The sequence below is a fragment of the Falco peregrinus genome, chromosome 3 (genome assembly GCF_023634155.1).
Source record: "Falco peregrinus isolate bFalPer1 chromosome 3, bFalPer1.pri, whole genome shotgun sequence".
NCBI classification, from domain to species: Eukaryota; Metazoa; Chordata; class Aves; order Falconiformes; family Falconidae; genus Falco; species Falco peregrinus.
This window is the reverse complement of record NC_073723.1, coordinates 90903693-90918541: the sequence shown is the minus strand read 5'-3', so window position 1 is coordinate 90918541 and position 14849 is coordinate 90903693. Positions and strand designations below refer to the sequence as shown.

General features: G+C 42.1%; 2 protein-coding genes across 5 annotated transcripts in view; one reads left to right on the top strand and one right to left on the bottom strand.

Moving 5' to 3' along the window:
* Positions 1–5788, bottom strand: part of RELCH (RAB11 binding and LisH domain, coiled-coil and HEAT repeat containing) — a 78946-nt gene extending 73158 nt beyond the window's left edge. Inside the window, exon 1 of one of the 4 annotated variants that reach the window (XM_055798625.1) lies at positions 5098–5788. In XM_055798625.1, coding sequence (XP_055654600.1) covers positions 5098–5590 — 493 coding nt within the window. In that variant the 5' untranslated portion in view covers positions 5591–5788. The remainder of the gene's footprint in view (positions 1–5097) is intronic. The other 3 variants (XM_055798624.1, XM_055798627.1, XM_055798626.1) reach the window with 3 other exon arrangements.
* Positions 5789–5969: 181 nt separating this feature from the next.
* Positions 5970–14849, top strand: part of PIGN (phosphatidylinositol glycan anchor biosynthesis class N) — a 106967-nt gene continuing 98087 nt past the window's right edge. The window contains exon 1 of the mRNA XM_005243708.4: positions 5970–6066. The gene's annotated coding sequence lies outside the window, so the exon portion shown is untranslated. The remainder of the gene's footprint in view (positions 6067–14849) is intronic.

Below are 14849 nucleotides of genomic sequence, written 5' to 3'. Positions count from 1 at the left end.
AGTACCATTACAAGGTAAACTATGGTACACTTGGTACTCAGTAATAACTTGATATTTGCCTGCCTAGTAGTAGTGGCTACTAGTCTGTCCTCCTTTGCCCATCAACGTCATGCTTACCTCATGCTACCTTATCTTGTTATTTCTTTGTGTAGTTATACCCTTACGGGGGGGACTAACCTGTCTTCCGAAGTATCTACCATTATATCCCAAATCACCCCAACACAGATATCAGCCAAAGCTTAACCTATCCACTTATCCATCAGAAACAGCTTCCAGCAGACCTGGTTTCATTCATCTGACAACTCCAACAGTTGCAGAAGTCTTTAAAACACTCTTAAGCTATGAAGCACATCTCACTGAAAACTTTTCAGAAATACCCGTCAGTGAAACGGAGAAGGGTTTACAGCAGTCACAACTGAAGAAAGTTCCCGTGGCTTCTCTGTCAGTAAAGCCAACATCAGAGCACTATGAAACCTCTCAGGTCTCATCCAGGCATTAGTGTTTTCTGTCAGGTCTGCAAGGAACTCAGCTGCCCTTCAGCATTACATACAAACCTATTACTTTCTAACTGTTTTCTGTACTTTTAACGAGACAATATTCAGTCTTTCCCATCTGCCGACACCAGCAGCATTGATTACCTATTTAACTGCACCTTTCCATCCTGTCCTTACTAAGAGGAGCACCTTTCCCAAACTGGGTAGTAAAACCAGTGTCTTACGCACAAGTTGTCATTCCATGTCACAACATCTGGAAAGGCAGCCAAGACAAGTATACATTTTTTGCTTACCTTCAAAAAGCAGCAAACAAAAGAGTTGAACTGACAACAAAACACCTAACAAAGAAAGAACTAGCCATTACAAGAACAGAGGTTATCTGTCTTCACAGTTTCCTATATTTCTTAGAATGATATTTATTGAGGTAGCTCTGTTCTGCTATATATTCACACAAAACAAAAATCTGGTGAAAGACTGGTCATGACAAGGGCCTACATATAGCTACAGTGTCTGCAACTCAGGATTGAGAGCTGTCACCAAGACACCCCTTTATCACAAAGGCATAATCAATACAGTCTTCCCACATGGCTTTTCTGAATTTGAAAGGTTACAAACAAAACCAGAGATACTTCACAATATCTGAAACAAACAAAAATTATCTCACAGTGTAAGCAAAGCCAGGAGCTTACTATGAAGAAGTAGCAACAATTTATTATATTTTTGTACTCACAGATTAGCTTAATATAACTGGAATCAAGTTCCCAGAAAGTTATAAGCAACTTATTTTGGAAATAACTAGAAACAAATCAACTCCTGAAAAATGTAAATGCAACTTAAATATTCAAGCCCCTTCTTTATGATTTTCATTAAAGCTATTTAAATCTTTGAGAATGTTGAACTTTTGTAGCCATGAAGGCACATTTTAAGACTAAAGCTAGTTATGTGTAAGCTGCTCCCTTCAGTAAAGGCATTTGCCAAGCATAGCAATCAAAGACATAAAAAAAACCCCAAAAAACAACCCAAAACCAAAAAGGTTTCTTCACCCACAATGTCCAAGCTTGAATTCTAGTCATACGTATATACAGGAAAACATCTGAGGTTCAGGAACGAGGATGAGACATTTGAGCCACAGTTTTATTTCTAAATTTCAAGTGTCTCAATCTGTATTGTACTTTCTTATGCAAAGATGATACGCAAGGGGACACAAATTCAAGTTTAATATGTAGGTCCTAACCAAAGCCTTGTAAAAGATATGGAACACTGTATGAAGGAGAGACTTCCAAACCATACCAAAATGGTCTCGCAGATGTGGAGGGCACTGCTATTGAAACCAATGGAAGAAGCTGTCATAGAAGTTTGTGAAGATCTAGCAGAGATACTGAACATGAAGGATGACTACACAAGCGCTGTGCATCTAAAGGCACAGTGCTGACTCCACAATAAGAATTTGCTTCAGGCTAGAAGAGCAAAGTTGCTAGATACAATATACATTTCCATATTTTACATTACAGTATATCTTAATCTCTGTTCGCAGGAGTGACATTACCACTGCTGGAAAATGGATGGGTGTTTTTGCAAAAAACTAAGAAATCCTAGCCATCTATCGTTTGCTTTTGTAACCAAGTGCTCTGAAACATGGTTCAAAGACAAACCAGCTTCTAAGTCACTAGCTGACCACATGATGCTAGTTGTTTTAAATCCTATGAAACTTCATTTGAATCTCTTCATAGCAGTCTATAAAGAGAAAGACAAAAAAAAAAAGAAATAGCAGCATGCACTCATAGTTTAGCTTGCCTAAAAGGATTCTGAGAAGTGCCAATGAACACTTGCACTGAAATTCTCCCATTCTGTATAGGAATGCAGAGTATGAAAGCTTTCTATTGCTCTGTGGAAATCCTCAGGCGGCATTCCAAACATACTTCACATTCAATAAGAATTGACAGTCATACTTTTTCTCCATCCACTCAGATTATTAAAAACCTCAGTGTAAAACCCACAGAAATTCATCTAACTTTGGGACAGGGAAGAGCAGGTACAAAGCTCGTGCCAAGAAGAAATTCTGACTTTAGGTATCAACAGAAATAAAAAGCTGCTTCTTTTTTAATCTGACCACATGAAGAATTTTTATTCACTGAAGCATAACATTCTACTGACCTTGAAGTGACAATCATTCCAAACTCTGCTACTTTCTACATCAATAGTTTCTATGAAGAAAACTATTGGTTTATTCTCAGATACCTTCTGGCACATAAAAGCGAGAGAAGGTACCTGAACTACTCATATATATTTCTCCACAAGTCTTCATGTGAGGATCTACAAATGTGAGCACAACAGACTGGACCTCTCAACAAAACTGAACTTTTTAACCACCTTCAGAAACTATCCAAACTTACTTTTCCATCTGACCGGTGCCTTAGTCTTCTACCTAAATCCAACAATACCAGATGCTTAAGAGGGAAAAAGAGATGAATTCTTTCAAAGACCATATAATTGTCAGCCTATTAAGAGTCTTCTGCAATCTGTTTTTTAACATTTGGAAATTAGCATAAATTCAGAGGCATAAGACCATCATCTCTTGCTGACATTAACCAGAAGCAGGCTGAACAGCACTGTCACAATTGATAGTTCAGTGCTAGACTCCAGACTGCAAGAAAGTCTGACGGCAGTAAGTTAAAAAAAAATATAAATCTACTTGAGCTATAGAAAAAATCTTTTTTTCATTGTTCTCGATCTGTCACCTTTCAATGTCACTCAACGTGAACTGCCTTTTGAATCCTTGTTGAGACAAAAAAATCCTTTGAAAAGCATCCTCTAACCTTGTACACATCAGATTTCACGACACTTAACCTTTAACCTAAGGTCTAGCATGATATTTAACACATGACATTGTTAAACTGCTCCAAAATAAGTTCTAGTGCCCCCTCACACATCTCTTCCCACTGCCTCCTCCCCCCTTTTTTTTAACAGTGATGTCCCATCACTATCTATCATTCAGCAAGTCAGGACAATAATCATTACTATGCTCTCACAGAAGCATACATTGGCCATTTTTTTTGCATGCACAACACCAGTTACACAGGTTGCAGTTTTTTAATTCTACTGGAGTACACACATTATCAATAAGTGGAAACAATTTATCATGTTAACAAAGAAAAGAGAATGTTTAATCAATCAGATGAATTGATTGGAATCCCCAGGGAAGCTGCTTTTAATGAAACAGAAATTTGTATCAGTTTGAAGCCTCGAAGAACGAGTTTTTGCAACATTCACCAATCTTATCATAAAGATGGCCACACCGAAGATCTCAGCTGGACAAAACCAAGTATGAAATTCTAGGCGTTCATAACCAAGATAACCAGAATATAAATAAAACAGCATGAATTATTAAAAAAAAAATCCATACCATTTTTAAAAGATGTTGAAAACCAATAACAAGTAGAAAGCTTAGATACAGTCTATTATCCCAGCCATCTAGATACTACTAGATACTACTAGTTCTTTCCAAATTTTAAGTCTAACTGCATGGCTTCGCAACACTAGAAACATTTTTTAAAACAAACAAAGATACAGGACTGCTTACAAAATAACTTTAGGTGTCTTAGAATACACATAAATAGTCTTTCAACTGTCCACTAACCACAACAACTTTCATTTCAATACCTTCCCATTAGTTCATTAAATCCTCAAAAGTCAGGTGGCTGGCCAGCTTCTCTGTCTCAATGCCACTTCCACAAACTGCCTCCTCTTCAGAACTCTACATTTCTTGACATTAACGTTGATAAGACACACAAGTGATTTTACTGTAAGTCATCTGATACTAAAACTCAAAAGCTCTTAGGGCCAGCTACGTGACTATTTTCCTAATATCTGTACCACTTTTTCTCCCGAAAGCTATACTAACTCAGTATATGTACTGCTCCCCAACTCCAAATCCCAAAATGGTTAGCCAAAGCCTGCAGACACTTAGTAAACATGCCAGCACTAATTATAGGAAACATTGTGTTAATTGTGCATGACCTACGAAACTCAGACCCATCCCTGGATGACATAACCATTCCAGTGCATCAGCAGAAATAACACGCTGGCTCCTGACAGCCCGTTTTTGCCAGTTTTCAGACTTTTACATTTAGCAGCCATGCCTTAACACCCAGCTCTTTCTCCTAACAGCACACAACATCTCTCTTGACCGTAGGCACTGAAGAAGGCACAAGAAACCCCAACACAACTAAAAAGTAAGGCTGAAATTTCCACCCCTGATGTTTCTCCCACGTTTGGCACACACGTGACCTTCACAGGAAGGCTGAGGCTCCATAAGGTACGTGGAGCGGGACCAAGGTAACATCTGTCCTAGCACCCCATCTCCCCAGCCCCCGGCTGCCCCGCTCCCACGCACCCCCCAGGCCCACACGCAGGGGACAGCAAACAAAAAGCGACGCCAGACGCTCTCCCCGCCCGCTCAAATGCCCTACCGACACGCACCGGCGAGGGCTGCGCCGTGAGGCGCCCCTGCCCAGCTCCAGCGGCGGCTGCCGCTCCTCCCCAGGCCCCCGGCCCGCACCGCCCGCCGCCCCCGGCCCGACACTCCCTCCCTCGAGCCACTTACTGAGCTGCCCGGAGCCGGGCTCCCTGCCGCCTGCTCCCCCCAGCGCGCTGCCGCCCAGGGCCCCGCCGGCGGGCGGCGTGCCGCTCTGCCGCTCGAAGTTGCCGGGGTTGGAGAAGAAATCGCGGAGCCGGGGCAGCTCCCGGCCGCTCTCCAGCAGCTCCGTATGCAGCTCCAGCGCCGTCAGCAAGAACTGGTCCCGCAGAAGCTGCGCCGCTATCGCGTCCATCGACAGCCGCTGCGGCTCCCCCGCGCCGACCCCGCCGCCCGCCCCCGCACCGCCGCCGGCATCGCCCGGCGCCGCCGCACGCAAACCCGGCAGCTCCTCGGGGCTCCCCGCGGCTGCCGCCGCCTCCTGCTGCTGCTGCGGGTATGCCGGCCCGCCCGGCTCGTTGCTGCTGCTGCTGCCGCCGCCGGGCCTGGACTCCTCGGGCTCGTCCTCTTCAGAGTCGCTGAGGAAGGGGTTCACGCTGCTGCCGCCGCCCGCCGCCGCCATCTTACGGCGCGACCACTGCCGAGGCGCTACCTCGGCAAAGCCTGCGCGGAACCGCCACCGGCGCAGCCACCTCTGACAGGGCCAGTGCCAGGGCCGGGGCCAGGGCCGTTGCCAGCCCCCCTCGCCGCTGCGGGCGCTGCCGCCGGCAGCAACAGTGACTCCCTCCCACCACCGTCACCGCCGCCTCCTCAGCCGCCTTCCCACCGGCCTCACTACCGCTTCCGGGTCCCAACTCTCGCGAGAGTTCCCCCCGCCAACCCCGAGCAGCGCCCCAGCACTCAGCCCCTTCCCGTCCAGGCCTCGCGCCCGCCCCCTGCACGCGAGAGACGGGCGGGGTCTCGGGGCGGGGCCCGAGGGAGCAGGAGGTGCCTTGCGAGGGGCGGGGCTCGCGTGTGGCGCCAGGGCAGGGGTGTGGCCGAGGAGCGGGAAGGGACAGGCGGAAGCGGAAGCCATTGGGCTCGCGGCAGAGGAGAGGAGTGAGTCTTGGCGCCTGCGCACTGAGCGCGGGCCGCGGGTGCCCCGGTGGGGGTGGGCTGCGGCCGGGTGGGTTTCTCGGCACCCGGTTTCTGCTGCGGGGGCAGGTGCAGGCGCAGGCCTGCTCCTCTGGTCTCCAGAGAGCTTTGGCTGAGCTAGTGGCCTGGCAGCGGTGGTCCGCCCGGTGGCGTAAGGGCGGTGGTGGGGTGTGGGACCCGGCTGCAGCGCCCGGGTAGGGCCCAGCTCGCCGTCACCCTGGGTTGGTTGGTTGGGTCGGTGTGGGGTTGCCTGGAGAGGGCAGCGCTGAGCGGGGTGTCCTGGGCCGGGCCGGTGCTTGGGCGGCCTGGGCTCTGTGCCCCCGGCAGGGGTGAGCCATAGTCCAGCAGGAAGTGTGCCTGGTAGGCCTGAAACTGGGAAGTGTGGGGGCACGGGTGGTCATGAGTTACTGCTGCTAAAAAGACGATGTGAAGCTGTTAACCTTGTGTGTTACCTGGCAAGAAACTCAAATTGAATCTTGAGTGTAGCAATAGGCACTGTTAGCTAACCAAGGAAGTTCAGCTTACTAGACATGATGAAGAACAAGATCAGCATTGGTTTCTGTTCTGGTTTTTTATATATATATGTAAATCGTGCCCCGTTCCTATTAATAGGAGCGCTGTTTGCATCAAGTTGATTCACTAGGAGTTATTTGCTTTACTGAGAGCAGAATATTGCCGAAATCTTGGCAATAAAATAGTGGCAACATGTTGCGGTAATACAGAAATCTAGAAGCAATATTCAGTACTATGACGACAAACTATTCTGTTCATATCATGATAGTATGCTATAAAAGACTGGCTTTCCATCTGTTGTTAATTTGTGTAAATTTGTAAATAGTGTATTCAATTTTGCATTCTGTCCTACAATAAAATTTGAATTCTTTTGTTAACGTACTGGTTTATGTTACTGATACACAAAAACAGAGTAACTAGTGGAGTGTGAACTGGTTGTAGCATAAGGTAAAATGGCATTATATTGAAAATGCTTTAAAATTTGACTCAGACCCCAATAAAAATGCGAGTAAAAAAATCTTACTGTTGCTGCTCCGGTGGGATTAGGAACCCTTGAAGAAATCTTGTGTACTTTCATTTCTGGGGAGTTAAAGCATGTTTAGCATGAGTTTGTTAAAAGTTGATGGGCTGGTGTTCTGCCTCTTCCCTTAAAATGGAGGGAAATGCTTACGGGTGTCCTGTAGCGGCCCCTAGTGGCGATCGGTAGCGGTTACATGTGGCTTAAAGTTTAAAGGTCGTTCAAGCCCTAGGTTCTGCCTTTCTTAATTTTGAGAGACTCATTTTTGCCGACTTCTGTGTGCAGTTACAGTAAGGACTATTTTTTTCAATGTTCTTCGCCTGAAATAATGTAAATGTTTTTCTCTGTTTTGGTATTTCAAAAAAGGTTTGTTGGGGTTTATGAAACTAACTGAAATATTTACAGCTGTCACTCAAAATAATTTATGGATGGCTGGGATAAAGCTAACACGGCTAAAATGTCTGTTCCAGAGCTGAAAAATGTGCTTTTAAAATTTAAAATTTAAATTTAAATTAAACTAAAATTTTAAAATTTAAAATTAAAAAATTCTCCAGAGCTGGAGAAAAATGTGCTTTTAAAAATATGCTTAAAACTAGTTTCTTATGGTATACCGAAGGGATGTTATTTTGAGGCACCTGAGAAGAAAACCTGATAAAAGTATAGTATCTTGGAGGATGTGCAAGGCAGAAAAAGATGCATGAGTTCTAGAAATAAAGCAATATATAGGCCTAGTTAAGGCTGACAGCTACAAACTAATTTTTTTCTTAAATTATTCAGTAGTCATTCTGAGAGGCAAGTTGTTCAAGCTGCTTTGTCTCTTACTGGAGTTAGTGTTTCTTCTAACTTTTAAAGCACTGAAGAACAGTATGCCTAAATACATCTTGGAAGGCTTGATGGCTAAAAACAGGTCTGTCAAGCTTAGTACCCAAAATAGAAGTGGCTTGTAGAAAAAAGATCTTCAGAATTTTTTTGAGCTGGAGGTATATAAATAATTTTTTCAGTCTATGCATGTTTTTTCATCAACTTTTAAACTTTCACTTCTGGAGATGGAGAATAAGTAGCAAAAATTCAGTCATTGCTTTTACTGTGTTGATTTTGGTAGGAGTGTTAAATCTTGACCTAGTGCTTCAGAGTTTAATGAACTCAAACATATGACCAGTTTCAGGTTCCCTCTCTGCTGTTTGGTGGGGTCGTGTGAGTGTAAATTATGTTTTCTTTCTGTGCTACTCTGGTGTGGTGTCAATTGCTCTCACACTGAGTGAATGCTTTATTTAAGTCACACTATAAGGGTTTTTGTGTTTCAGCTTCTACAGATGAGGTTAATTTTGTTTTTAAATAATAATCTTATTAGGCCCATATCAAGTTTTTCTGTGCTGAATACTTGAAATGTATTATTGTGTTCTAGTGAGTCCTGCAGTGAAGCAGAGTAGCTTTTTTTATCTGATTGGAGTCCCAATCAAGGCAAAGGGAACAAAATAATGGAAAATCTGAAACAAAACTGATCTCTACTTTAAAATAATGCAGATATGTGAGTTCTGCCAACTCTTGCTGAAGTAGTCTTCTAAAATTGAGCTGCCTGAAAGAATCTTTGTCTGTGTATGTTTAAGACTAACTTTTAGCCCCTTTCAAAAGAAACTTTACAGAAGTTACGATTGTTAAGTTTATTTTCAGACCTTACAAAAAAAATAATTTCAATATTTTGTAAACACTGTAACCTCAAAAATGCTTTTATATTCTGCAGGAGCTGAATAATGCAGATGTTGAGACTCATAATATTGGTAGTTTGTGCTTAAAGATCTCTGCCATTTCTCTGAAACTCTATCTGTCCCTTGCAGTTTTAAGGGCATAGTTTCTAAATGAGAATAGCTTGTATCAGTAGTTATTTGTCTGTTAAGTATAGGCTAGCTTTACCTGGAGAAACCGATTTTGGGAAGTGTTTGTTAAATTGGGATTTGAAATAAATGTAGTGCAGCACTGTGAAGGGGTTCTTGAAAATATTTTCAGCCTCACCAAAAATATGATAATGTCCTATGAAGTCAGATGAGGACCTGAATTAAACAAAACAACCCCCCAAAATCGCTTTGAATTGAAGTTTGGCTGTGTTTTTCTACCTCTAAAATTGTTTTGAGGCATTACTGTGAACAGTGAGTATTTGAAAGCCTGCCATCAAAAATACAGCGAGCAAACACACTCAGAGCCCAAGGAGTATTTTAGAAAACTTGTTCAAGCTTCATGATGTGTGTATTATGGTTTTGTGAGAATGAATAGATAGGAGAAAATACTGTTAACAGTTGAGTGAGGAGACATAATTTGAGAATAAGAGATACGACCTTTTATGGCTCTACAAACACTAGAGTACTGAATTGCTTGGGCTTTCTTCACCCTGGTCTAGAAGATAGAGTGTATTGCCTGGAAAGTGTAGGCTACACAAAAAGCTGTCACTCTATGGTGTGCTTTACCATGCCTCACCAGGGTGAAGTACAGTGTAGCTGGGGAAGGGAAACGGTGCACTGAAGTATGAAAATGATAATTTTCAAGTCATTCTTGAATTCTGAGGTCTGAAGGACTAAATTCAAACAAAAAGCTGTTTTGCCTGAATTTAAGGTCTCTTTTATTGAAGCTTTGTGGAGGTCAAGACGATTAAGGCTTGATATTGAAAAGGTCTCAGTTATTCCTGTCACTGCAGAAGCATGGGCCAACTTGCAGAGATATTGCTGTGCAGACTTCATGCTGCTGCCCTGTGTTTTTGAGGGTTGCCTGCTTCACCTTATTCCTCTTCCAGTTTAGTATTTGCACAGTTGTTTTTTTTAAAAAAAAAACAAACCCACCCTTATATTTTCCATATAAAGCCTGCTGCTTTTCAGTCATGTTCAAATATAAGGGGGAAATATGATAAGAGAGACTTAAGACTGCCTGTGGGGGAGGTCATGCGGTAAACTATGGTGTTAAAAGGAATACAGCTAGTGTGACATGCAGGCTTCTGAGAACAAAGTAGGAGTCTTAGGGCTTGCTTTGAACATGCTGAGTTAACACTGTTGTCAGGAGGAGATGCAGTCCTGTCCTGGTGCCAACACAGAGGTTTGTTTTGGGAATTAGATTGGGGAACTAAACTACAGCAAAGTTATCTTTACTCTTCCTTCCTTTTTTTTTTTTTTTTTTTTTTTATTCGCTTGAGTTTACTTTCATTTGCATTCATTTTCCAGTCTGCTTGACTATGCAGTTGTACAGATGGCTGTGCCAGCCCAAGGAATAAGTTTGGCAAGAGGGTAAGCAGCAGGAGCAGAGGAGGGCAGAACAGCCCTCTGGAGCTGTTACTGGCTGTGTTTTTCTTGCAGTATTTGTGACTGTGAAGACCTTGTATTCTTTGAACTGCTACTACCACAGGAGCCATTTTTTTATAAAATACCTGATAAAATATATTTGTCTTTCTGGTCTGAAATATTTCAGATAACATACTTTTAATTACAAGCAGGTGTCTACAGATGGTAGGGTACAGGTGAATAACTGCTACACAGAAGTGCGTAACAGACTTTTTTCTGTCATCTCAAAACTAGCATATACTAACATAGGTAAGCTTTGCCTTTGTGTGCTTGACATGAAACTGTATTTGGTGTCTGTCTCATAACAGTAATTATAATATCTTTGGAATCTTCTACCTACCAGTGTTTTATTGCTCCCTTCTTGCCAGCAAGAGAGATCAGGAAACTACAAATGATTCTCCAGTTTGGGAAGATGATGTAATTTGAGAAGTGGGGAGATGTTGCCCATCTGTGTCCTCTGGGTCTCTGTCCAACAGTTTTTGTCTTGTTCTCTGCGTTGTGTGGTTTTTTTGTTTTTGTTTTTGTTTGTTGGTTTTTTTTCTACAATGAAGCTACTGCTGTTTTTTTGCCAAAAAAGTTTGGGTGATGGGGAGCTTTCATTTTAAATCAGTAGTGCCCCATATTGCAAAGAGGCAGAATACAGGTTGTTTCCAGAAACCATTTATTGTCTCTATTAGAGCCAGTCAGCAACTGACAAATAAAGGTGACTTATAGAAAATGAAGAGTTGCTTGGTTTTGCCTTAAAAACAAATGTAAGCTTACAGCGTTTCAATAGGGGGCATTTACAAGTTGATATATCAAGATGATAATGAATGTTAATTCTTTGTGAGTAGAGATCGCTCTAGGGGCAAAAAGAAGTATTCTAAAGCGAGTGTAAGTATTGCAGGCTGCAGAAACTGATAATTTGAGTGGGTTTGATGTCTTATGCACGTTTAGGAAAGTGCCTTTCGATGTGAACAACTTGCAACTATGGTTGGTAGTGGAGGAGTTAAAGAGGAGGTGACTCCTTTGTGTAAAGATTGATTATTACTCCTCAGAGTAGCCTTGGGACAGATATTGTATATGCTTACTACTTGAGACCTTGAGTGCTGTCTTGAAAGTGATACAATCCATCCTTTTAGCGTTTTGCTGCACTTTACAGCTTGGCTGTTGCAATTCTTAGTTAAATCCTTTGTTTCATTTGGTGATTGAAGGAGTTGGGGGTGTGCGTGGTGGAGCAGCACGGTCAGGGTGGGGTTACCCGGGGCGCGACGGGCGGGGCCGGGAGCGCTGCAGGACCCTGGAGAGCGCCCGACCTCCGCGGGGGTGGACCGGGGCCGCCGCCCCCCGCCGGGCAGGGCTGCGGTGCTCGCCGCTGCCTTGTGTCCTGTAACGCCTCTCCGGTTTGGGTTGCTTTCCTTATGTATGCTCTCCTCGGGCTTTAAAGGAGGTTTTTTTCTCAGTGGGAAACGTGACTTGCCTCTGTGTCGAGGTGGAACTGTTGGCTGTGGGCTGAAGTTTGGTAGGTAAATGTATATAAAATATTGATTATGCTAGCCAGTGAAATAGTATTCAGTTATACATTATATTCAACTGGCTAGCATAATTAAGTAGTACTTTTGAACTCAAAAGCTCCAAAGTCCTTTTTTAAAAAAAAACAAAAACAAATAACCCCCCCCAACTTTGGAAAGGGTGGGAACCTACAAATCGATCATTTGACTTCTGTATTCCTTTTATTTAAAGTGTTACTTTGTGCTTAGAAGGTTGTCTTGCAGTCCGTTTTTTCCTTCAGTCTGAAGCTATTGGAAAATTGGCATTCAGAGGCTTATGTGCAAGATCCAACAGATGTGGCTTGTTACTATTTGACATCATTCTTCTTTATTTGTAGTGGTTGATATTGGTAAGAAAAGGTGACTTAAAAGCTGACAGAAGTTACGTTTTATTAAGACTTCCTTAGTCGTACCAGCTTCTCTGGAACATACTTTAAGGACTGTTTAGTGTTTTGGGTTTTTTTTGTCAGGGTGCTTTCTTCTCTGCGTGCATACAGAATACATGTGCAAGCTGGTTTTGCAAAGCTTGATGCAGCTGAAAGTTGTTCTTTCCCTCCTTTTCCCTGTGTGTGCTATGTTAATATTTTCTGTATGACTTTAAAAGAGTTTGATCCTTGTCCCTTTTATTGCTAAAGGGAAGAACTGTGCTGCTTGTACTGGTGCATGTGCTTTATTGCATAATCTTATTGCACATCTCTTTAAAAATATCTCAGGGGGCCTTCAGCCTTGGATTGCTATGGAGGGCTCCAATGAGACAAGAAGACTGCTGTGGCAAGCTGTCTTCCAGGCACGTGCATTTGCTTAAGTGTCATTTGTCCCTTGGCCCTATAAACCATGGATGTCAGTCGGCTGGGTTCTGTTAGACACTGTCAGACTGACATTCTTTCTCCAAAACTATCCCATAAAACTTGAAAAATGAAAAATCTGTCTACAAGATCTCCAAACCGAGCAAGGGAAAACCATGACGGGGGGTGGAAAAATATTTTTTGCAAGAATAGAGAAATCTGAGTAATGCAAAACACTCTTGGCAGCACAAAAAATTTAAAAAGTCTGTATTGAGATGAAAACACAATGTTAAGCTGTAGAACAGTGGTACCTGAAGAAGACTTGCTGATGGGGTAATTGCTCAGAAGTCAAGAAGTCAAGAAATACCCAAGAGGATTTGCAGATACCTCCTGAAAACAGGTGCAGGCCCCCCAAATGCTGTGGCCCAGTGAAACAGCTGATTCGCAGCAAAGCCACTCAGGTTTTATTGTTATTGGGTTTTGCTTTTTCCATGTTCTGAATTTCTATCTGCCTGCATACTGAGCAGATATAGAGCTGATTTTCTACTCTTGGGTTTTTTCCGCTTAGCTAACAAGTGTTACCAAAGGGTGATGCTTGTTTTCTCTTTCATGCCTCAAAGCAGTCATCGTTTCTTCAGAATATCCTTGTTCTCTTTGCCAATGTTGTCCTGTTGGTCAGTTCTCAAGTATGTTTTTATGCATGGGAAACTTGTGGATACAATTTCCCATGTTTACAGGATAATTCAGAGGAAATTGCATAGGCTGACATTGGGATAACTGATTTGCAGTACATTCATATATTAGGACATGATGTTTTATTGGCACCTTGCAGGCCATAGTCAAATTTCTCCTTGAAAAGTTTTGGCAAAAGAGACTTTTCCAGGCAGGCAGGGTAATTTTTATTATCAAGTGATGTTAAAAAGAAAATTAAATATTCTTTGAACTCTTTGCCTCAGGTTTGGATGTGCCTTACTGAACCACATTTAAAATTTAAAACAGATGTCATTTGTTATTATAAACCCTAAGATGCTCAGTGAAGATGTAGAACAGAAAATAATTTTAAACAGATGGTTTGAATTACAAAAGCTTCTTCAGTACAAGAGCAAGTGGAAACACTGTAGTTGCAGTTTCATTGTTTGGCAGAGCATGTATGCCTCAACAGAGAAAGAAAATTAAATTTTGGAAAAGAGGAAAAGGGACTTTATTATTATGCCACTTCTGTTCATATTATGATTATATGATGAAGTCAGGATGATGGGTTTGGGTTTCCTATGTTTAAGTATTGTGTAAAGATACGAGAGAAAGTTACTCTGAGACTGGCTGATAAGTCTCTTGTATAAATTTGTGCGGTTAATAGTATGGGCAGGAATTACTTGATTGCATTTCTTGACTAGTGTAACTCTTTAAAAATCTAAATTAATAAAAGAACAGGGCAGGGACTGCTAGTACCATCTTAGATGATGTAAACTGCCATACTATGTGAAATACAGTCAGTTAGACCACACAGCTTCCACTTTGCTCGCCTGCCCTAAGCAAAAGGATCATTTTTTATGTACGAACAAACGGTACAGTCACCACTTTGACAGTTTAAATTACAAAATACACAACACTGTTTAGTTGAAAAACTTATTAGTCAGCCAGAAACATAGAGCAGATGTTCCTGTCTTATTTCTTTTTTTTTTTCTGCAAAATATACTTACCAAGGCCATTGATGCTTTTTGAAAATGCATTTTCAATGGATTTTCTTCATCTTAACCAACAGGCTTGACAGTATTAGTGAAGCATGGCCCCTCTAAAATAACTTACTAATGTATTTTGAGCTCCCTGTCTTGACACTGTTATCCTTAAAAAAAAAAATACTTCTGCCAATGGGGCATATTGCATGTAGTATTTTGTGTTTGTTTTATTGCATATGTGAAGAGAGAAAAATATAGAAGGGAAATGTTACATTTTTCACAAAGAACTATATTGTGTTGCGGTACAATTACAGTTTTCTTTACCTTATAAATAGTGCTGAGAGATTATAACTTCAGGGGGAATGCAGCTTAAATGTAGATTACTTTGGGAAAATGAGGACTGCATT